Below are 25,370 nucleotides of genomic sequence, written 5' to 3'. Positions count from 1 at the left end.
TTATGGAATAGTTCCCCATGAGGACACACTATTCTGGAATAAAAGTGACTTTTATGGAATAATTAATTACTCTGCTCACAAAATAAGAGTAAAAATGCCAGAATAAAATCACTTTTAATCCAAAATAGTATCCGCACGGGAGTTATTCCAGAACAGCTAAATTACATCAGAATAGTTATTCTGAAATAGCTATGCCAGTCAATTCCCTCCATGTAGGCATGGACTGGTACTGCTATACTCTAGAGAACTCTAGTCTCAGATCACATATCCTCCTTTTTGTGCCTCTAAGAACCAGTCAGTTTTGGAGATTTTGCAGTTCCACCCATGAGGAACACTGATGTAGGTGGGTAGACACATTTTACCATTATCTCACAAAATCAATTCTTTCTCAAGCCAACTGTCTTATCCTGGTAACTTGATTCAAGGGTAAAACTGACAGGAAAGTGAAATAACCTGCCTACCCACAAATAACTATTCTCAAAGTATACAGATACCACACCTGAGTTAAAGTCACACAATTCTCACTAATTAAGATGTCTCATGGTATCTCTTGTACATGCAACATGGTCAGATCAGTCTGGACAAAAATACAGTCAAATGTAAAATTACTTTTTGATTCAATGTATTTTGTAATATATATTGTAAGAAAATTCTACCATGCAAATAGAAAAAAACATAAAAAAGACATTGTGAAATAGACAATTAGAAGATTTTGGGGAGCTTTTAGTGTTCCTTAAAACTGATACTTTCCCATTTCTCATAAATGTAAAGGCCACCTTTTTAAGATTCATGTTCAAGTTCTGCTGTCAAAAGCAAGCCAGGGCACCTGTTACATCAATAAAAGCCCCATTTGAGTACCCAAGGGCTGAAGTTGATACTTAATCCAGATCTTGAAAAATCTACTCCCTCAGGGTGAGTGGAAACTTATCACAGCTGAGTACTACCAACTTCTGCAGAACAGTGCGTTCTCTCTCTAAGTTTTGTGGCCCTTACAGATGAAAAACAACTTTCCAAATGTGAACAAAATATTAATCTAAATCAGCAGACAGACACCTCCAAGGCCTCTGCCACTGCTCAGGCCTTCCCAAATTGCAAGCAGACTGACTGACATTTGCTGTTTCACAGAGGTTTTCCTAAACTCTGTGGACGACAGTGGAATTGTCAAGTACTGGCTAAATTTCTTTTTGCTGCTGTTTGCGGGAGTTTAGAGTAACTGCATAAATATATTTAGGCACTGGAGCTGTTAACTAGGGAGAAGGAACTAAAATACAAAGGCTGGTGAGGTACAGATTAACAAAGATTCACACCAGCACACTTCCAAAAGCTAGAGGAGTTCTGGAGGGAAAGGGGAGAAGAGGACAAAGAAGAAATGCATCTTCTCCTTTCCAGCAGCAAGAGAGCTGGGAGGAGTAGGCTTCAAATTTCAGACATCTTATTAGGCAGAGGTCAGAGAAATACTCCAAGCAGTCTCTTCTTTCCCAGCAGCTTTGAAGGGAGAGGGGATTGGCTTGGTTTTCCACATGGGACACTTCAGTTTAATCATCTCACTATTGTATTTGGTAAATTTTTCTAGGAGATGGACATGGATTGATGACATCAATGGGATAAATTTAAGTAGAGAGAAAAAGGACAGACAAAATACAAGAAGTTAAAGAATAACTACTTAGGCAAAGAGAAAAATATTGAGGGGGGGTGTGGAGAAAGACAGAAAACAGACCCTTTAAATAACTGAAGAAAGGCAACACCAGTATCTATTATAAGATGGAAAGACTAGAGTGAAGCCAGGAAGGGAAAGAAGGGAACACAGAAGACAGGAAGAATAAATTACATTTTTAGAAATGTACTAAATAAACTAATATGCTACCATTAAATACAGCGCACAAACATAGTACATAGCTGTTATGTTCCCTTCAATGACAGTAGAGATGGCTTGGAGGCCTAGGCATTTTTCTCTAAGGCTAGTAGGCTAAGGCCTGGTCTACACAGAGGAGGGGAGAATGGAGGAGGGGGAAGAGATCGATTTAAGTTATGCAACTTCAGCTTCGTGAATAACGTAGCTGAAATCGACGCACTTAGATCTACTCACTGTGGTGAGTCAACAGATGCCACTCCCCTGTCGACTGCGCCTGCGCCTCTCCCCTTGGTGGAGTACCGGAGTCGACAGGAGAGCCCTCTGCAGTCGATTTATCACGTCTAGACTAGACACGATAAATCAACCCCCGCTGGATCGATCGCTGCCTGGGGATCCTGTGGTTAATGTAGACAAAAAGTGAGTCTTCTGGCTAAAGTACTGAATAATTTTTTTAAGTCTTAAACTTAAAAGTCATCCTCTCAGTGACCAAACAGAGCTAGGAAGAAGGTGGTCAAAGCTGACAGAATTTGCACTTTAAGGAAAAGCACCTGAGATTATCTTAATTTTATTGAATAGCTGACTGAAAATATACAGGAGGCATTTTAAGAAGGTTTTGAAAGACAAAAAGAAGAACTTCACTTTTTTCTCAGATTCATAAACAGTGATTTCTTTAGGTTATTTTCAGCTTTCGAGAGAATACAGTTTTTAGCAACAAGAACACTTCAGAAAAACTTAGATATGGATCAATATATCGACTCAGCTTTTTCAACAATGACATTGTGACAAATTCCACATAGATATCAAGAACTATCAATTGACTCAATGTGATCTGGCTTAACCTGGCCAGGAATCCAATGTCAACATTTAACAAAAATAAAGTTACAAATTTGTCAAGGTTCCTCTGCAGCATGGGGCACAGGTCACTTGCTGGAGGATTCTCTGCAGCTTGAGGTCTTCAAACCACAATTTGAGGACTTCAATAACTCAGACATAGGTTAAAGGTTTGTTACAAGAGTAGATGAGTGAGATTCTGTGGCCTGCATTGTGCAGGAGGTCAGACTAGATGATCATAATGGTCCCTTCTGACCTTGAAGTCTATGAGTCTACATGAAGTTTTAGGAGGTCTGTGTCCTCCTCTGTGAGCACAGGAGGGACAAGAATTGGGAGCTTGAAGCCACGTGAAAGGTATAAAATTGCTCTCACAAACAATACTGAGATTATTTTCTGCAAATTCTCTACAGCAGAGAGAAAAATAGGAATTTCCTTTAAATGTTAATGGCTTTTCAAGATCCATCCTGAAGCTGTGGTGTGGGCTGGGACTAGACAGTACTCTCTAGGGCTATATACAGACAAACTTGAAACAACACAGCCAGAAATAAAAACCCCTCTCCAAGCCCCACGATTCCTTGAATCAATACAAAAATGCAGGATAAACAAAGAGTTCCAGAAACAATATGGGGAAAAGAAAAACAAGTAGTAGCACCTAGTCATCAGTAATTAGCCACTCTAGGGAGTACTATTTCTTTCAAAGTAACCTTAATTAAGATCACGTACACAGGCTCCAATGACAAAACAGTAAGAAACCTCAAGTGGAGGCATACGAACCTAGGGCCTGCTCAACACCTACGTAAAAGCAATTACCCTAGAGAATTTGAGAGATGAGAATAAACAAACTGTCTAATTGGAAGTACAAACTAATATAAAAGGAACCTTAAAGACACTTTGCACCACAGCATCTCTCAAAGCTCACTGTAAGCGGCTTAAATCCTACGCTCATAACAGAAGTCAACGCACCTCATATTTTTAAGATATTCTGCCAGGAGCACAGGACACAGTCTATTCAGCTCAACAGGAGTAAAAGTTAATTTACCGCCCTTGGACATTGTAACTTAGTGATAGTGGGAAGTTCCTCAGGTAATGGGATGATGCATTTTCAGTATCTTTTGATGGGTATTAAACTGCCAGAGAGAAGCTAGTTGGAAACAGACTCAGTTTGAGAAAGGTAGTGATGGTTTACAGTTTGAGAGGTTATGATGGGATGTGCTTTGGGGCTTGGAAGTCTAAAGAAATCTTTGTAGAGTGATATGTTGAATCTCATCACTCATCAAACCTAGAAAGACAGAACTGCATTCTTCCAAATACAAGAGATGGAGGAAACGTCTCCAAGGATATGTCAACACAGCAAAGACAAACCTGTGGCTGGCCTGTGCCAGAAAACTAGTGGGGTTGTTTCACTGCTGTGTAGGCTTCCATGCTCAGGCTTCCATGGTCCCAGAGCTTTGTCTCCAGTCTGAACCGAGAAGCCTACACATCAGTAAAACAGCCACACAGCTCAAATCAAAGGCCAGCCACAGGTTTTTCTTTGCTGTGTAGGCATCCCCAAGCATACATCTACACTGCAATAAAAAAATGCAGCATGAAGTCTCAGAGTACACTTCAACAGACTACAGCAGTGTAGACTTTCAGGCTCGGGCTGAATCCTGGACTGAGACTTTCCCCCCTTATGGGGTCTCATAACCCAGGCTCCAGCCCAGGAATCTACACTGTAATTTTTAGATCTGCAACCTGAGTCCCACAAGTTTGCGTCAGCTGACTCAGGTCAGTTGCAGATCTTTTATTGCAGTATAGACATACTCCAAGATAGGTAAATTAAGGAGCGGACAAACCAAGTTACCCTGACATACAGCACTGGGAGAGGATGGAAGCAGTGAGGGGTGAATTCATTTCCCTAATTTAGATACTGCCTTTGTAGATGGTTTTATGGGTCTTTCCCCCATCTTTTATTAATTTCCATACATGTTTTTCCTCATTTTCTTATGTAATTAGTGTTCCTGGAAGTTCAATATTTTCCTTAGTGTTGATGTATATGAATATTTTTGTTAGTTTCAACTTCCCCTTGTGGCCAGCTACATTCAGCTATAAGAGAATGAGTAGCCTACCTATGATCTGTCCCCAAACTCATGTTGTGCGTAATGATTAGCCATCTGGCAGTTTCCATTCTGCCCTGAAGACCCATGCAATAGCTTATGGTGCTACTATTTTTATAACCAACCTCCTTAAGAATTACTTTGTTACATGTAGATTCTCCAACTGACATGTCTAAAAGGTGCTACACTTAACTGAGTACAAGATTATTCGAAGGATAAATAGGGTTAAGCTTGCACCATCAGGCGAAGTGCCAATTTTAAATGTCAGAGTTTCATGCTATCAACAAATACTACCTATATTACTAAAAAAGTGTTTAATACAGATACATTTTATGATGTAGAAGTTAAATATCATCTATTTTATTGCATTTTCATTTCTCTTTGGGGCTCTTCTGCTATACAACATAGGTTAAAACTGTAAATTTGGACTTTTTTAAGTTAAACACGGCATTATTGAAATATGAAATTAGTTTACTATTTTTGATCACAGGAAACTAACATTCAGAGCCAACAGAGTTGTAGGAACAGCATAAATGAAAGGGACACAAACACACTATGCCACTGCTACAATGATCACAACCCCCTACAGGATACCTTTGAAGATCCTTGGATCCTACACATGCCTATCACAGGTCCCAATAAAAATTATGTGGGCGTGACCAGACATTCATTATGCTCTTGAATGAATTCACACAGGAAGACGATAAAAGACAAAAACAGTATCACCTGTGGGTGAACACTTTTCACAAAGCAACCACTCTGTATCTGATCTACCAGTCCTCATCCTCAAAGGAAACCTGCACAATACTTCAAAAGACGAGCCTGGGAGCTTAAATTCATTACTCTGCTAGACACTAAAAATCATTTATTGAACAGACACACTGGATTTATAGCTTATAACAACAATCTGTAACCCACTAACCCTCTTTTTTGTCCTGACTGTGCATGTTAATGGAACTATGGGGTTTTAACAGGCCTGTACTTTGAATTGTCTGTTACAATTTGTTAACTTTTATGCTAAACAATCTGTTCCACCTTGTGTTTTGCTGTGACACTGGAAGTACCTTTCCCAGACCTGAAGAAGAGCTCTGTGTAGCTCAAAAGCTTGTCTCCCTCACCAACAGAATTTGGTGCAGTAAAAGATATTACCTCACCCCCATGTCCCTCTGAAGCTCTGAATCTATAAAACCTGTGTCCTATTGAAAGAAAATATCATTTCTGAAAATTCTGTACTGCCACAAAGTCAGGTACATCTGGCTGTTGAAAGTTTTACTGATTCAAATTGCCTGGAGTGAATAACATTTTTGACAGATGATTAAAATATAACTAACTATTATTGTGATATAGGTGAAAGAGTGGAGTTTGTGCCTGGGCTGGTAAATACATATATTTCTATCATAAGAATGAACCATCAATACTAAAATTACATGCCCCAAAAAACACCGTTTATGCAGAATTAAGGTAACCCACTGGTGCCTCATATCCTTCCAAAATGTGGAAAGCTGGTAAACTTAAACCTCTAAAACCCAGAAAATATAAAGTTAAGGTACATGCTAACCTTGCAATGCAATCTTAACTGCCCCTGAGAGCTAGCAATAACCACTGGGAATGCTTCAGTAAATGATGAAACGGTTATCAAATTACCAATGGAAGTGATGGATTCTCCATCTCTTGATGTCTTCAAATCAACACTGGATGGCTTACTGGAAGATGCTTTAATCTAGTACAAGCTATTAGGCTCAATACAGGAGTAACTAGATGAAATTCTCCAGCCTGTGTTACACAGGAGGTTAGATTAGATCACATAATTGTCCCCTTCTGGACTTAAAAATCTATGAATATACAAAAAACCTGCAGTCTGAGAAAGAACTAAGAGAACATGCAATTGTTTGTTTTCCACAGATTTGAATTCCAGCATTTATACGCATGCACTCCAGCTGCACCCACTTTATTGGGTGTAGCTGTACTGAACAGTGGGGGGGATTAGCTGAAGCAGTTTGGCAGAGCTGTGGCTGCAACATGGAGAGTTGCATGTTACTTTGAGAGAACAAGTATGCCTCATGTCTGCACATAATTTTGTAGGCTGTGTCTATAGCACTGCACAAGAGTGTCTTCTTGCCAGGGGACTGTCACCAATGTGGTGGCAGACATGACAGTGGTCTGCATGGCTAAATGAGGGACAAATGAAGGAGATGTCCCAGAATGAATCCTCAAGGCAAGGGTGAAGGGGTAGTAACATTTAGTAAGTCTGAAGTGGAATGTGTGGAATAGGTATGCCTGAGCTAATTTAAGATTTGTCTTAGCAAAGAGACGCTGTAATACCATCACACAGTGCTCATTTGCTTTGTCCCCAAAGCATTCTGTAGTATCTGTGAGTGCAGAATGCGAGTACTCCTGTTATTGGGATACTGGGACATTGCTCAGAGAGGCTGAGTTAAGGCTTGGTCTACACCTATAACTTAGGTCACCCTAGCTACATTGTTCAGGGGTGTGAAAAATTCACACACCCCAAGGTACACAGTTAAGATAACCTAAGCTCTGGTACAGACACTGCTAGATTTACGGAAGAATTCTTCCATCGATTTAGCTGCCACCTTGAGGGGGTGGATTAACTAGAATGATGGAAAAACCCTTTACGTACCAAGTGTCTCCACTACGGCGCTGCTGCGCCAGCGCAGCATCTGTACTGTAGACATACCCAAAACTAGGCTGCATTATAGTGGATGGAGAATACCCTAACTTTATACTTCCTGATTTTCAGAGGTTTAAATTTAGCCACTTTCCACATGAGGCAACTTTTATATTTCCTTGGGTTTTGTTTTTCAACAGCATCTCTGTTGTGTGTGTCCCCTCCCCATGTACAACAGCTCACCTCTCCCCATCCACTGCCTCTCGCTCCTTGGTAATGATTACTCCATTGACAAAATGATGAATATACGGAGATGAATACATCTTGAAACAATAGTTCAGAGAAGTGAGAGTTACCCCATTCATCTTAGTGGATGTTCTTATCCCCTCTCCCTTGGGCATGTAGTATCCAGGTTCACAACATAGGGGACAGGAAGAGGGGTTAAGACCTTGCCAGGAGAGGAAGGACTCCGGATAAACTGACTCTCAGAGGGGGAAGGGTTCCCTGATACCAGATCCATACATAGGGAGGCAAGGACCCCGCTCCATAGATCCCAGCTTACCTTCAGACCCGGAGGAGGGCTCAGACCTCCCCAGGAAACAGGACCCTTCCGAGATCCTTGCTCACACAAAGTGGGGACGGGGGCTATCCGCCTGAGGGTTGGGGGTCCCTGCTGCCCCATCCCTCACTTTTGTTTGAGGCACATCTCCCTCCAGCCCCTCGCCACAGAGAGATGGGGCTATGAATCTCCCACCGCCACTCAACCCAGCCTGGGGGGGGCAGGGTAGCATCAAATGGGATGGGGAAAATGTGGGGCTGACAGTCCCAACTTCTACAGTGATCCACCCCCATGGTGCCCCCCTCTCAGCCTCCCACCTCTCCCCTCCCACATCCCAAGCCTCCCCCAACTCCCATTTATCCTTCTCCCCTTGCCACAGCTCCAAATGTCCCATCTTCATCCCCTAGTTCCCCCCATCCTCTCCTTGCACACACAATCCCCACATCCCTTGCACTGCTCTAACCCCCCACCCGCCCAGAAACGTTAATCTGACTGCCCTCCCATATTCCCTAGCAGCCCATGCTGGAGGGGCTGTGTTCAGAAACTCCTTAACCAAATGACGCAGTAACTAGCTTTCCTTTGATCTCACACAGTCCCATTATTCAGGAAACAAGATCACATTATCCTAAATGCTTTCAAGAGTCTATCTTCCCTCTATTTGATGCTAATTTCCTTGCCAACACTTATAAATTAATATCCTCTTGCAGGCAGAGATATTAGAGCATTTTAAAATATCACTCAAACCAGAATCTTTGATCTCAAGACAAAAATGCACAAAAAGTTGCCCCTGCAGAATGCAGGCAGAGAGCAAAGAACGTGTACAAGACACTCTCTGAAAACTGCCCCGGGTAGAATTCATGCTCCTAACGCAGTGGTACAGCTCAGGTTCAGTAACCACAGTATGTCACTTTTACAACAGGCGGCCTAGAAATCCTTTTTCTTAAACAGACCCCTAATCTTGCTAAACATACTCATTTCACTCTTTCAGGCATGTGCTGACCTGGCATACCTAACTTAACCCTGAATAACCGTTTCAATATTTCTAACGGATAGTGAGAGCCATGCACTAGCTGATATAAATCCTAAGCAACTCAGATCAGTTTGGAGGAGATTAGAGCCACACACACGTTTGAACAAGATGATTTTGTAAAATGCTATATTGGGTGGGCTTGGGGGGAGCGCTATATCTTGAAAACCCCTTGCTTGGATGACTTCACATTTGGATCACTAACACTACCAAACTCTTCTGAGGCATTACAAATTTCAAGATAATTCAAGTCAGCATATGGATTTTAGAACATTTAGGATAGTCGTTCTAAGTAGAAAGCTAGTGATCTGCTATAATAGAAAAAAGTGGTTTAAAAACACATTCCCCAAAGTGAATGCACTGCAAGTATATCCTCAAAAGCTTGGTCATGTTTTTTAAATCATAAAATCGTAACATCTGAGTTATAACATAACTGAAAGGCACTCTGGAGAAAGGACAGTCTTGTGGTTAAGGCACAGGATTGGCAGCACAAAGGTCAAGTTTTATTCTTGCCTCTACAACAGACATCTGCTATGATCTTGGCATTCGAGTCACTTAAGCTCATTTTACTTCTTTTCACATCTGTAAAAATGAGGACAGCACTTCTTTGCTTCTTCACAGAGATAGAGTACCATTACATAAAACACTAATGAAAAGATGCGGTTAAAAGCAAGATGGAAACTCTCCAATAAAAGTTAAAACAACTCAAACAATGAGGAGTCCGGTGGCACCTTGAAGACTAACAGATTTATTTAGACATATGTTTTCGTAGGTAAAAAACCCACTTCGTGGTTTTTTTACCCACAAAAGCTTATGCCCAAATAAATCTGTTAGTCTTTAAAGTGCCACCGGACTCCTCGTTGTTTTTGGGGATACAGACTAACACAGTTAGCCCTCTGATAGATACAAAACAACTCTAAAGGCTCTATCTTTCTGTGAACATTATTGAGATGCCACAAAACGGTTAGAACTCCACTTGGGGAATGAGCAGCAGGAGTACATCTACTCTCAAGAAACAAAAGATCCTTTGACATTAGTACTTATGAATGAATAGGCATTGCCTGCTTCACAGCCCTTCTGCTTGATCCTAAAGTAAAATTACAGTCCAGCCCAGAAATTACGGTGTCAAGCAACAAATAAAAATATGATCAGAAGCTTTAGAAAGTTTTCACCTTGTATAGATAAAGCAGGTGCACAACTGGTTGAAAAACCATACTCAAAGAGTAACTCTGAATGATTTACCGTCAAACTGGGACAACATATCTAGTGGGGTCCGTCTTAGGGTCGGTACTATTATATATTTTCATTAAAGACATGGATTGGACAGTATGCTTATAAAATATGTGGAGGACACCAAGATGGGAGGATTGCAAACACTTTGGAGAAGAGGATTAGAATTCAAAACGACCTTGACAAATTGGTCAGAATTGGTACAAAGACAAATGCAAAGAATTACACTTAGGAAGGAAAAAAAATCAAATGTACAAATATAATGTGGCTATGTGGAATAACTGGCTAGGCAGCAATACTACAGAAAAGGATCTGGGGTAATAGTGGATCAAAAACTGAATATGAACCAATTATATGACGCAGATGTGAAAAAGACTTACATTCTGAGGTGCGTTAACAGCAGTGTGTTATGTAAGACACAGGAGATAATTGTTCTACTTGGCACTGGTGAAACTTTAGCTGGAGTATTTAGTGTGTCCTGCTTTGGGCACCCCACTTTAAGAAAGATGTGAACATGCTGGAGAGAGTCCAGAGGAGAGCAACAAAACGATGGAAAGTTTAGAAAACCTGACTTTTTGAGGAAAAAGGTTAAAAAACCTGGGCATATTTAGTCCTGAGGAAAGAAGACTGGGGGAGGAGGAGGAAGGAGGCTGTTACGAAGAGGATAGTGATTAATTGTTCCCCATGTCCACTGAAGGTAAAACAGGAAGTCACGTACTTAATATCCAGCAAGAAAGATTTAGAAAAATCTTTCTAACTGTAAGGATAGTTAAATACTGGAAAAGGTTACCAAGGGAGGTTATGGATAGAGCCCTGCACAGATACAAAATTTGAATCCGCATCCAATCTGCAAAAATGGTCCGTGGATTTAAAGTGGATAACCAGAGACTTGCAGGATTCTAGTTTTGGAATCGTCCACACTGGAAGTTTTTCAGAACAGACTAAGCAAACATCTGTCACTGATGGTCTAGTTATCCATGATCCTGCCTCAACATGAGGGGGTAGACTAAACTGACCTCTTGAGGTCCCTTCCAGGCCTACGTTTCTAAGATTCTATGAGAGACTTTTAAACCCTTAAGAACACTTTAAGTACAATAGTATATAGAGATTAAGATAAATGTGAAAATAAGAAGGTGAAGAGCAGGATGAAAGCACAGAAATCAAGGAGATAGAAGGCAACATAAGAGAAAGTGTTGTAATTAATATGACTCTAGCAAAACAAAAAAACCCATCAGTCTTCCTTCACAATATTTATGGTTTTTTTAGAAAGCATGTTCTTTGAAACAGGGAAGGGAGCATAAAAAAGTAACCTAACAGACAAATCAAAACCCTCCAATTATACCTTATTTACATGGCGCGCACAGAATATTAGGTACTTTACAGATAATTTCTTCATGTTTCACTTCACCATGTCTCCAGTCAGACACTTCATAACATTAAAAAATATTTCACACAGTTTAAGAACTTCCATAAAGCCAAATATGCACTCCCTTCTATTCCTGTCCCACATCAATTGGCATAGTTGTGTTTACATCCCCTCCAGCAGCAGATTTTTTTTTAATCAATAAAAACAATGTTCTAATGCAAGAGTTTCTGTTTTTTGCAAACGTGAAATCACCAATGTGTGCATTAATAATCTTAAAAAGTGGGACAATTTATTGAGTAAATAAGAAAACACCTTTGAAATATTTCTAAGAGTTTTATATAGCTAGATCTGTTAGGGCAATCACAAGTTAATTCACATTTTTAAGCTATTAACCCACAAATAAACAAAACATATCACTTACTTAACCAAAGCAGCTGCTTCAGGAAGCACTTCTGCAAATGTATCGCGAAATACAATTGCATTTTTTCTTTTACAGTTCTGTATGACATCATTGGCCAGGTAAAATAGATTCAGTCGATGAGGAAAAGCAGCTAAAGACAATGAAAAGAAATTCAGTTTTACTGCAAAGCAAAGAGTACTATTAGCATTTCTGATGAAATTTTATAAATGTGATTTTTTTCAGCAATACTTCTATTAGTAGTGCAACGGTAACAAAACAGGACTAGGAGTTAACACATGGGACTGGAAATCAGGACACAAAAATTCTATGCATCGCTTTGACAAAGATTTGCTGCGTGACTTTGGGCAATCACTTCACTGCCTCCATTTCCTCATCTGAAAATTACGTACAGTACTAATTTAGCACAGGTATGTTGTGAAACTTCATTTTGGGAATTGGTTCAAAATCCTTGAATGAAAGGTGCAACTAAGCCCTGGTCTACACTGGAGGTGTTGGGGTGGGCGAGGCCATCTAAGTTATGCAACTTCAGCTATATCAATAACATAGCTGAAGTTGACATACTAAGATTGACTTACTGTGGTGTCTTCACTGCGATGAGTCGACTGCTGCTGCTTCCCCGTCGACTCTGCCTGCGCCTCGCGCAGAGCTGGAGTACAGGTGTCAACAGGAGAGGGCTCGGGGGCGATTTATCGTGCCTAGACTAGACGCAATAAATCGATTCCCGCTGGATCGAACACTGCCCACCGATCCGGTAGTGAAGACATACCCTAAGCAAACACATTCTTCCTACAAATACCAAGTCTCTAGTCTAAAGTTGGCCATATAAGGAACCTAAATTAATAGCAAAGGGTCACTGACTTCTTGTAAGTTTTGTAATCTTTACTCAGCTCATGGAATCATATGACTAGAAAGACTACTGATATCAAGAGGTAGTATTTATTTTGACCTTTTACCATATGGTGATCTTAGAAGGAGAAAAGGCCAGTTTGGCCCAAAAAATCTGCATGGTATGCAGCCATTACAACTTTTGAAGAAGCACTGTAGCTTGCAGTTTTTGGCTGGTCTGTTATGAAAAATATTTTTACAGAAATTTAATTAAATAATTAAGAAGCCTGCTATATCTAAAAAGTAATCACTCGTGTAGGGTCTCTTTGGCTGGGCAGCTAGCCTACAGCCACATGGAGTGCAGTGACAAATAACAAAATTACCAAGGAAAGTAACAAATAATTGACAGATCTGAACCTGAAGAGTAATTGGATTACACTAGCAAAGGGGAAGCAGTTACAATAAAGGATCAATGACAATTTGGAAAGCTTGTTTATCTGAAAGTTTTACACTCAAAATAGCTACAAACACCACCTACAATTATTTAAATTGTTAAGATTTATTTTTCCTCATTTTTCAGTTTGCTCACTTTGTGGTTGAGAGTGCTTTGTATATAATCAGTTTACTTGCTTTCCCTTATATAGCAGATTCTCCCTTGAAGAAAAGATCCTTATAACCAACAGAAAGCAGTGAAAAGTCACAAAAATGTTATTAAAAGATTTTTCAGTTTTCAGTAAATATTTGAAGAGGGCTTTAACAGATATGCGATTTAAAAATGGAATTTTTAATTGAATCAAGCTGACACACTACAGTACCCATTTTAGTACAGAGCAGTATAAACTAATCTAATTTCGAGCTTTATACTTCAGCCCATCACCACAGAATGAGAGCACTTTCCCCATATTCAATGCCAGAGTTATTGCATGAGATCCAAATTTACCATTGTCTATCGCCCTAGCCCCACTCACCGTTTCACACTCTTTCTTTCCCGGGGGCTTCCAGAAACTCCCCATCGTCCTTTCCCATTCACTCCTTCCGCAAAAGGTCACACAACAAAGCACTTCTGTGGTTGTGGAGGGCTGGACAGGGCACCCTCTAGAAACTATTACCTTCATTCAACTCAGAGTGGTTATGGCAAAGAAAAGCTCAGCTTTACCAAAGTAGTAAAGTGTACTGTTTCCCAGCTCCTCCTCACAAGGAACAAGCTGACAGACCCAAGCAGGCCAGTCCTCTGATGCTTTGCTTCTGTGTGCCTAGTCCATTTACTACTGCCTCACTTTCCTCCCTCTTCCCCAAGGAATATACATGCACTGCTGCTTGTGCACAAAGCACTTTCCCAGCAACAGAACTGCAGTGATACACTGGCCTAGATCCTTCTGCTCCTGTTGGGCCGTGGGAAAAGCATGGTGTTGAAACAGAACAGGTGTAAATCCTCTGCTACTTCTGAAAAGCAAAATGATTATGCCTTTGGTGCACCTATATAAAGCTCTTTTCCCTACAGTCCGGCCAAAGCAATACAATTCCAACTAGGTCTTCCCTAATTTCACTATGCTCCTACTAGCACCACCGAGGGAAGGAACATGCATCAGAGCAGTAGCACAGGTGCTACCCTCTCCTGCAGGAAAAGCAAACATCTTCCAGAGGGAAGTGGGATATACCCCATTAAAAGTCACTGGACCACCACTACAGCAGCCTCAAGAAACCTTTCCTTCAGTTGCTGATGCTCTTCCAACAAGGTATTGTACAATGGTACTCTAACATGTACACGGAATGTTGGTTTTTTTTTTTAAATTGCCCATTTGTTAACTTCTTTCAGACTATTGTTCTGAGCATGATTTTTCATATAACCATAACTCCACTAAACCTGTTTTAGCAAAATTACTGCTACTCCAAACATGAACTAAGTTCAGGAAGCATATTAAAAGAACTGCATAATGACATTTCTACAATGCATTTCTTTAGCAGAGGCAGAATGGTTCATATAGTATTCAGTTAAAACATTTCTATCATCATAATGGAGAAAGCTATGAGAAGGAAAAATGTTGCCCATAATTTTGTAGCTTCAGTTATAAAGCATATGCAAAGAGCCTATCCTGTATTGTGCTCTAATCAGAGAAAAGCCCTAGCTATCGCATATCAACATTTAGATATTATGGTTATTAGCAATACAGAAAATACTAAGATAAATCTCCTGATACATTAAATGTCTCTTCTGCCCCTCACTCCCCAGCTGTTGTGTTGTTCCCTGCTGTGTCACTATTTTTTGGTTATACAGGAAGTGCTAGATGCAGCTTATTTTATTTTGCTCCCCTGCAATTGGCCTGAACAAGTCATGACCCAGTAGCTAAATATTTTAACTTTCAAAAGTAAGAGTGTTAAGAGAAATGTACAGATTTCCATTTGATGGCATTGCTTGCTGAGATGAGAAGAGATATAACTCAACGTTTACTGCATTGCTCTCATTCCATACCATGTAAACAGTCAAATAATAGTAACAGAAAAAGTTTATGGGAAGCAGCTCAGGACACCTCCTGCTTGAACAGATGACCAATGAGATTCCCTTGGAGCCATGTCATCTATGTTCTCTAGATGACTAGATTTTTCAGCTAGATTTTTCTAGCTGTTACAGTAGAACCTCAGAATTACAAATACCTCAGCAATGACGGCTGTTCATAACTCTGAAATGTTCATAATTCTGAACAAAACATTATAGATTCATAGACTTTTAGGTCAGAAGGGACCATTATGATTATCTAGTCTGATCTCCTACACAATGCAGGCCACAGAATCTCACCCACCCACTCCTGTTCTTTCAAAAGTTTACAGCTGAACATTGACTTAATACAGCTTTGGAACTTTACTATGCAGAAGAAAAATACTGCTTTCCCTTTATATTTTTAGTAGACCATTTAACACAGTACTGTACTCGCTTTTGTGTCTGCTGCTGCCTGATTGCGCATTTCTGGTTCCAAATGAGGCGTGTGGTTGACAGATCAGTTCATAACTCTGATGTTCGTAACTCAGAGGTTCTACTGTACCTCTAATCTACCTACTGTGAATTCAGAGGTATTCACTTACAGTGTCTGACATGTTGGATAACATGATCTAGACCAGGCAATAGGCTCTATGGATATAAAACACTCACCGCTGGCCCATGTAAAATTGCTGTGTAGATGCTTGGGCTGGAGCCTGAGCTCTTCGACTCCATGAGGTGGAGGGTCCCTGAGACTGAACATCTCCACCTCAATTTTACAACCCTGCAACCCAAGTAAGCGGACGCAAACCAGTTGTGGGTGTTATATTGCAGTGTAGATATATCCTATAGAACCCAGGACCTTGTCTACATGGGGAAGTTTTATCAGTTAACTCTATACTGGTATAATCCCCCCCTACACACACACACACACACAGACACTTTTATTCAGGCAAAAGACTGAATTTTAGATTTCATTTTAGATTACACTCCTTCCCAAACAACAAGCTAAATGAAAAACGGCACTCTTGTATTAGAAAAGATGACCACATGGGCGTTATACCAGTATAACCATATTGATTAAATCCATGCCTTGGGTTATACCGAAAAATCATTCCCATGTATACTAGGCTTGTAGTTCAGACAGGAAACATACGCTAGAGAGAATACACTGCAGACATGTGAGAAATGTGATCACTCACATGTTGCAAATTTAAACACTCAGTGGCCAAGTCTTTCATATATTTGTTGCTCCTCATTTATTGAACCACCATTGGCCACACCCTATATTTCTTCCAAGGAATGAAGTTAAGGATGCTTAATGCAAACACTTGTGGGATGTTACTGAATCTTTGGAAAAGAGATGTAGCCAAATGAACCAAGCACCTTTCTGCTTGCCTGCATGGAAACATCTAGAGAGGGGAATCTACTTATGGGTCTCAAAGGATATGCTGTGTTTGGTGACAAGATGATGGCCTCAGTCAAGGGAAAATACACTGAGATGTCTTATTTGTCAGAATGAGCTTGCCCCTTCCGCCCGCTAAAATAAGTTTGTACAAAGCTGGAAAAAAATTCAATTAATTTCACAAGTCTGTGTTTGATGACTGGCAAGCTGTAGCACATGGCAACATCACAGTTGCTCTACTAGAATCCAGAGTGTAAGGCGAGAAGGGACCACCAGATCATCCAGGCTTCCTGAATATCACTTGCCACTGAATATCACCCGACCACCCCCACACATCAAGCCAAGAACAAGAATTAGACCAAAACAGAACTGCCCTCAGGAAACTAAGGTACTGTGTGCCACAGGCTCAGAACAAAAGAGACTGAGGCGAACTGAGCAATGGCAGGAGTTGATTAATCGAGATATAGACAGATGATCTTAGAGAATGATATGAACCCCATGATGCACAGGAAGATGAAAAAACCCAAGGTCACTGCCACTCTGACTTGAGGGAAAATTCCTTGCCAAACTTGGTTTAGAAGAGTAAGTTCTAGGTGTGCAAAATGTTAGCTATAATCTCTACCATCCTATTATGGCATGAGCCCTCACTAACTAGCAGACTAGGTCTCTTTCTATAAGCCACGGTGTGATAGACTGGGGTATGTCTGTGTCAAATTATGAACTCAATCATGTTTAGTAACCACCATTTCATTTTAGGGGCTACACTGTATTGCAACCTCCACTATGGATTAGAGCATCCATTCTGTAGTAGGGGGTTTATATTTAGTTGAACTACTAAGTGAGAGAAGCCGGCATAGATCAAACTAGGATCAATAGCTCTCACCCCTCCACTACTAGCCTGTCCACAAAAACAATGAAGTCTTTACACCAAAGTCTAGTCTGGGGAGGGGGTTGGAGTTCCTGAGCCTGGACACATTCCCTAGAGGAGTCAGAAACTACATTTAAGCGATAATGGTCTGTGAGGAGAGGCCATCCAAGACCTCATGCCAGAAGGCCAGAGCAAGGAGAGGGAAGTCAGGAAGCCCTCCAGCCCAGCAATTCTCAAACTGTGGGACATGACCCCATAGTGGATTGAAAGCCCATTTTAATGGGGTTGCCAGGGCTGGTGTTAAACTTGCTGGGGCCTGGTGCCGAAGCCTGAGCCCCACTGCCTGGGACTGAAGCCTTGGCTTCGGCCCCAGGCGGCAGGCCTCAGGCTTCGGCCCTGGGTAGCAGGGCTCAGGCTTCGGCTTCAGCCCCAGGAAGTGGGCCTGAAGCCCATGGGCTTCAGTTTGAGTCAGGCGGTCTCAGACTCCGCCCCCTCTCCTGGGGTCATGTAGTAATTTTTGTTGTCACGAGGTGGTCACCGTGCAATGAAGTTTGAGAACCCCTGAGCTTATGGACACCGTCCAAACCCAGAACTTGCAGGAGGGTGAGATGAGACACAAGAGGGCCCATTCAGGACTCTGATATTTTCCAAAGACCTGCATCTCTCCAGCACCGTTTAACAGTAAAATTCCTATGATTAAAAAATTCCTTTGCTAAGCCTGTATTCCTTGCTTGCCTGCCACATGGCTGTTGAAGGGATTCATTTAGAAGAACAGAGCACCCACAATGAGGGGAACTCTAAGGGATCATGTACAAGAGCTCCAAGAAGAATGGAGGGCTGAGGCCAGATTGTAGAGTCCCACTGCCCAAGAAGTCATGTCAGACATGGAGACTGCACCTGGAAGTATGCCTGAGACATCCACAGCTAGGAGGAACAGTGACCAGTTACCACTCAGAGCCAGGAGACTTAAAAGCACATTAGATCCAGCAACTGAGTCCAATCAGAATAAACTGATGTCGATCCACAGAAGGGGAGCTGAGCCAGGCTGCGACACATCACCAGCTGAGGAGCTTGATGTGCCTAGATTTGAATTTTGGAGAACTAAAGGCAGATGTTTTCCTGAGGAGGATGGTCATGGACTCTGGAATTTTTGACTCCTACCAGTCTACCAAAACTCAAAGCCAGGGTTCTCCTTGAGGAGAGGTAAATGGGTAGTGTTTTCTTTACAATCAGTTCTGGTAGTGACGTAATCCTATTATATTAGCTGTTGTAGGCAGTAGTTGCACCTATGCTTTTAATCCACTCTGTAAATGTGCCCATGCCATACAGTGGTAAAGTCTACAATTTCATCTCTACACCTTTTATCTTCAGAAAGCAAAAATTAAAAATAAAGCTGTTATGACAACATCTTTCCAGCACTTAGCCATAAAATTATCAAATGAAAAAAGCTACGGGAAAAGTTGGTCAAAGCTAGTTTAGCGCTGTTGGCACTACCTTTGTCAAGTGCCCATGGTGAACTTATTTTAAAGGTGTGTGTGTGAGAACATGAGTTGTAAAGAATTTGCATCTAGTGTGGGAATGTATGCAATGATTACTTATTAATGTGTTTTCTGAAGCGTTAAGTCACATCTGCTTCAAGACACTGACTATACATAGTCATTTAGGAAGATATCCACCGGAGAGCTAACTTTATGACCTGAACATTTTACTGGACTCTAACAGGCCAGTGCCCAGTTTAAAAAAAAAAAAAAAAGTTTACACCTCCCAACTCAAGTTGTGTCCAAGAAGTCCCAAGGTAGTGATCTAAGCTGCTATTGCCTGCCGACTCTAGTCTTTTGTGTTAGCTTTGGCTAGCAGATGACGGGGGAGTGCTATGTGCAGTACACAATCAGGAGGAAGTCTCTTCTCCCCATCCCTGTCGTTTCTGGTGCTGAGGATGAGGGAGAGAAAAGATAAGAGTAGATAGGTGTGTTGGGGGAAAATATAAGTGTGCACAAACGCCACTTCTTTGCCCTCCCTTTCTCGATCCTGTTCTACTTAGATTTTCTGATGCTTTTCCTCTCCATTTGTGAGAGCATGCCCACCTACACGCCTCCTTTTGGGAAAGGCAGGTGAGGTCTCCCTGCAGGATGAGGCCCTCCAGCTGCTGTGTCAGTGAAGTGAAACTGATTATAATCTTGTAAATTTCCCTCTGCTGCTTCTCTTGCAGACCTGCAACATGCAGAAGCCACAGACCCAGGCCTGCTGCTTCTGCAATCTCTTAGGAGAAGGAAGAAGCTCTTTATTCTTCATTCCCAGCCCATCCCAAATAGCAGCAGAAGTTCATATGAGGCTCTCTTCTACTGCTACACATTGCACATCCCCAAGTAAAAGACTACAAGCAGAAAAGGCTGCTAATGGGATAGTGGGGCTAGATACTTTTATCTTCCTCCTTCTCCAAGAGCAATCCAGTAGCAACAGAATACAGTCCACTGTCTCTACTACTCCTGCGCACAGGAGGGCCCCAGCAGGAGTAGCCAAGTGAAATTTACAAAGCTCACTTTTCAGTTCCCAGGTGGAAGTCTTTTCACTCATTACTGACTAGCAGAAAAGTACATTTTTCAACTATTTTATGGACAATTATTGTTCCTATTATTTAACACAGACTTCTTGCCGTTTTCATTATGCTGTGTTAACTGTGGTAACAGTTATGACATAGGACACTCAAGTAGTTTAGGCCCAAAATTTATGCTTAACAGAAAATCCAATATGAAAAAAGTTAAGATTTGTTATCTAACAAGAAAAATAATTCTTAGCTCTTTAGTGCTTTTCATTCACAGATCTTAACATGTTTTTACAATGATCAGTATCTCTCTCTTCATTTTACAGATGAGGAAACTGAGACACAGAGGAAATGACTTCTCCAAGGTCATCCAACAGGCCGGTGGCAAAGCTGGGAATAGCGCTCCATCCACCAGGCCACTGCCTCCCCCAAAACATATTTTGAATTTAAACCTTCCTCTACAGTACCGTGGAACAAAAACAGCAGAATTGTGCTAATACATGACTGATATCTAAGATGAATCAATTACAAAAAAAATGTAAATCAAGCAGCCAAAATGGCGAAGAGCAGGTCAAACTTTAAAATTCAGTTGTATTAATCTAGATAACTATTCTGCCAAATTAAGAAGGTTTACCATAATGTTGTTAAAAATTCTGTACAACTTTGTTAAATCCATCTGTTGGTCACTCGATGCATTTTTGTCACAGTTATACTGTCTACACAGACAGACAGAAATCTTCTATACAATGCCAAAAAGTTAGACCTCAAGAAAATTATAATAATTTAAAGGATTTATTTTAAATCAATTTGTTGGTTTTGCCAGGGCCCCTTTAAATCAAGTTTTAGGCTTCTATAAATCAACCATCCTATAGATTTCTTCAAGTGGCAAGTCAGTCAGTTAGTTCTAACAGTTAAATTAAATTAATTATGCCACAATCCAGCACTTGAAACCTCAGAGTAGTTTTCATGACGTTGAACTTTAACATATGCACCAAGGCAGAAAGTTTTTTTTTTTTCCCCCCAGTTAGGGTCAATTGGTTCTCCTAACCCTTCCAAATTACAAACTACAAAAAAGTAATTTTCAAATATATCAGAGTTGATAAGGCTATATCTATAGTTATACACAAGTCTTAATATGCAGTGTTTTAGTGATTAAAAATATCAAAATAAGAACACGCTAACTGCATACTACTTTTATGAAACATAGAATCATATGCAAAAAAGAATCAAATTTCAATCATATCACTGCATTATGCAACTGGTAAGCTGGGAATGCATGCAGTTAACATACTGGGAGGTACCTGAATAAATCCTTATTATACATCAATGAATGAAGAGACCTTTTATTCGATCATGATGTCTCAATAAACTGTAAAGGAGACATCAGTTCTTCTCATGAAACAGTAAACTGCATTATTGATCTCACACTGCCAATAGCCAAATGTTTTTCAAGTTCTTCTTCAAGTGCACTTCCTGTACTTTTAAAAAAAGTGATGTTATATTTAATTTGTGGCTAAATAGTATTTATGCAAGTGAACTGAATAAATTAGATAGCCCTGTAGAAAGTCTTTTATAATATAGAATTACAGTAGTGAGTTTTGGAGAAAAAGTGATTCACAACATTAAAATACCTTATACTTCTAGAGAGCAAATATTGTCTATTTTAGTGAAACTTTCAGTTTTCACATAAGCAAGTGGTCATTGTCCTTATGATTATACTACTAGAACAAAAAACTGGTGAAGAGGTAATTCAATCACGTGCTGATAGAGACATCTAAATGTCAGCGCTAATTCTGCATTAAAAAAGGAATGGCTCCATTCTAATAGCATCACATCTTTTGTATAAGAATTAGACAGTACCTTATCTGTTGAGAGACTTAAAGTAGAAAAACACAGAGGGAAAAGAATCTAACAGGATTTGACAACACATACATACTATATGATATAAACAGAGGAAGAAAACTTTGGAATTAAAGAAAATAACTCAAATACCAAAATAAAAATCAATTAATGTTCTGTCTCAAGCAGTATCCAGAGGATGGTAGAAACCATTAGATGAGAATCTAGCTAAGTGTGCAAGGCTGACTATATGATGGTAGGTGTAAGTGGGGAGATTTCTTCCTGACCACAGTTTGCATGAAAATCAATGATCTTTTTAACAGTGCTGCTAATGTCACTACAGATAATAGTTTAATTCATGGAAAAATTTCTAATTCTCTTATTCATATGTTTAATGAATTTATAAACCAGAAAAAAAAATACTGTATAAGGCAAGAATCATTTCAGAAATACCACCTATAACTGCTCAATTTAATTTTTGTACATTACTTTCTTTAACAGTGTCACTCTACTAAGAGATGTAAACACCAAGCTATTTTTTTCAGTTCAATGTAAGTACAAGCAGTAGAGGTCTGTAGTGGGACTGGGATCCTGCAGGTCCCACAGGATTTGCTGTCTTAATAGCAGGATAACAATTCAACAAAAAATGCAGGAGCGAATGGGAATTGGGAGGTGGGATTAAAAACTGTCCCACACAGGGATCTAACAAGGAGAACCCCATTTATCTAATCTAACTGGGACTTGGGCTGGCAGCCACCTCCCTCCCACACACCTGTCGGTGGCCCCCACCGATTAACTCCTCCCCCTCCCTCCCAGGGAGGACATTTAGATGTCTCTATCAGCACGTGATTGAATTACCTCTTCACCAGTTTTTTGTTCTAGTAGTATAATCATAAGGACAATGACCACTTGCTTATGTGAAAACTGAAAGTTTCACTAAAATAGACAATATTTGCTCTCTAGAAGTATAAGGTATTTAATGTTGTGAATCACTTTTTCTCCAAAACTCACTACTGTAATTCTATATTATAAAAGACTTTCTACAGGGCTATCTAATTTATTCAGTTCACTTGCATAAATACTATTTAGCCACAAATTAAATATAACATCACTTTTTTTAAAAGTACAGGAAGTGCACTTGAAGAAGAACTTGAAAAACATTTGGCTATTGGCAGTGTGAGATCAATAATGCAGTTTACTGTTTCATGAGAAGAACTGATGTCTCCTTTACAGTTTATTGAGACATCATGATCGAATAAAAGGTCTCTTCATTCATTGATGTATAATAAGGATTTATTCAGGTACCTCCCAGTATGTTAACTGCATGCATTCCCAGCTTACCAGTTGCATAATGCAGTGATATGATTGAAATTTGATTCTTTTTTGCATATGATTCTATGTTTCATAAAAGTAGTATGCAGTTAGCGTGTTCTTATTTTGATATTTTTAATCACTAAAACACTGCATATTAAGACTTGTGTATAACTATAGATATAGCCTTATCAACTCTGATATATTTGAAAATTACTTTTTTGTAGTTTGTAATTTGGAAGGGTTAGGAGAACCAATTGACCCTAACTGGGGGGAAAAAAAAAAAACTTTCTGCCTTGGTGCATATGTTAAAGTTCAACGTCATGAAAACTACTCTGAGGTTTCAAGTGCTGGATTGTGGCATAATTAATTTAATTTAACTGTTAGAACTAACTGACTGACTTGCCACTTGAAGAAATCTATAGGATGGTTGATTTATAGAAGCCTAAAACTTGATTTAAAGGGGCCCTGGCAAAACCAACAAATTGATTTAAAATAAATCCTTTAAATTATTATAATTTTCTTGAGGTCTAACTTTTTGGCATTGTATAGAAGATTTCTGTCTGTCTGTGTAGACAGTATAACTGTGACAAAAATGCATCGAGTGACCAACAGATGGATTTAACAAAGTTGTACAGAATTTTTAACAACATTATGGTAAACCTTCTTAATTTGGCAGAATAGTTATCTAGATTAATACAACTGAATTTTAAAGTTTGACCTGCTCTTCGCCATTTTGGCTGCTTGATTTACATTTTTTTTGTAATTGATTCATCTTAGATATCAGTCATGTATTAGCACAATTCTGCTGTTTTTGTTCCACGGTACTGTAGAGGAAGGTTTAAATTCAAAATATGTTTTGGGGGAGGCAGTGGCCTGGTGGATGGAGCGCTATTCCCAGCTTTGCCACCGGCCTGTTGGATGACCTTGGAGAAGTCATTTCCTCTGTGTCTCAGTTTCCTCATCTGTAAAATGAAGAGAGAGATACTGATCATTGTAAAAACATGTTAAGATCTGTGAATGAAAAGCACTAAAGAGCTAAGAATTATTTTTCTTGTTAGATAACAAATCTTAACTTTTTTCATATTGGATTTTCTGTTAAGCATAAATTTTGGGCCTAAACTACTTGAGTGTCCTATGTCATAACTGTTACCACAGTTAACACAGCATAATGAAAACGGCAAGAAGTCTGTGTTAAATAATAGGAACAATAATTGTCCATAAAATAGTTGAAAAATGTACTTTTCTGCTAGTCAGTAATGAGTGAAAAGACTTCCACCTGGGAACTGAAAAGTGAGCTTTGTAAATTTCACTTGGCTACTCCTGCTGGGGCCCTCCTGTGCGCAGGAGTAGTAGAGACAGTGGACTGTATTCTGTTGCTACTGGATTGCTCTTGGAGAAGGAGGAAGATAAAAGTATCTAGCCCCACTATCCCATTAGCAGCCTTTTCTGCTTGTAGTCTTTTACTTGGGGATGTGCAATGTGTAGCAGTAGAAGAGAGCCTCATATGAACTTCTGCTGCTATTTGGGATGGGCTGGGAATGAAGAATAAAGAGCTTCTTCCTTCTCCTAAGAGATTGCAGAAGCAGCAGGCCTGGGTCTGTGGCTTCTGCATGTTGCAGGTCTGCAAGAGAAGCAGCAGAGGGAAATTTACAAGATTATAATCAGTTTCACTTCACTGACACAGCAGCTGGAGGGCCTCATCCTGCAGGGAGACCTCACCTGCCTTTCCCAAAAGGAGGCGTGTAGGTGGGCATGCTCTCACAAATGGAGAGGAAAAGCATCAGAAAATCTAAGTAGAACAGGATCGAGAAAGGGAGGGCAAAGAAGTGGCGTTTGTGCACACTTATATTTTCCCCCAACACACCTATCTACTCTTATCTTTTCTCTCCCTCATCCTCAGCACCAGAAACGACAGGGATGGGGAGAAGAGACTTCCTCCTGATTGTGTACTGCACATAGCACTCCCCCGTCATCTGCTAGCCAAAGCTAACACAAAAGACTAGAGTCGGCAGGCAATAGCAGCTTAGATCACTACCTTGGGACTTCTTGGACACAACTTGAGTTGGGAGGTGTAAACTTTTTTTTTTTTTTTT

The 25,370-nt window shown here is 40.2% G+C and overlaps 1 protein-coding gene across 2 annotated transcripts in view; it reads right to left on the bottom strand.

The window, feature by feature from the left end:
- Positions 1–25,370, bottom strand: part of RPRD2 (regulation of nuclear pre-mRNA domain containing 2) — a 48,678-nt gene that overhangs the window by 16,217 nt on the left and 7,091 nt on the right. For both annotated transcript variants that reach the window (XM_032790125.2, XM_032790126.2), the window contains exon 2: positions 12,012–12,141. In XM_032790125.2, coding sequence (XP_032646016.1) covers positions 12,012–12,141 — 130 coding nt within the window. The remainder of the gene's footprint in view (positions 1–12,011; positions 12,142–25,370) is intronic.

Source organism: Chelonoidis abingdonii, chromosome 11, assembly GCF_003597395.2.
Source record: "Chelonoidis abingdonii isolate Lonesome George chromosome 11, CheloAbing_2.0, whole genome shotgun sequence".
Classification (NCBI taxonomy): Eukaryota; Metazoa; Chordata; order Testudines; family Testudinidae; genus Chelonoidis; species Chelonoidis abingdonii.
Note: the sequence above shows the minus strand (reverse complement) of the source record. Positions and strands in the feature narration are given on the sequence as shown.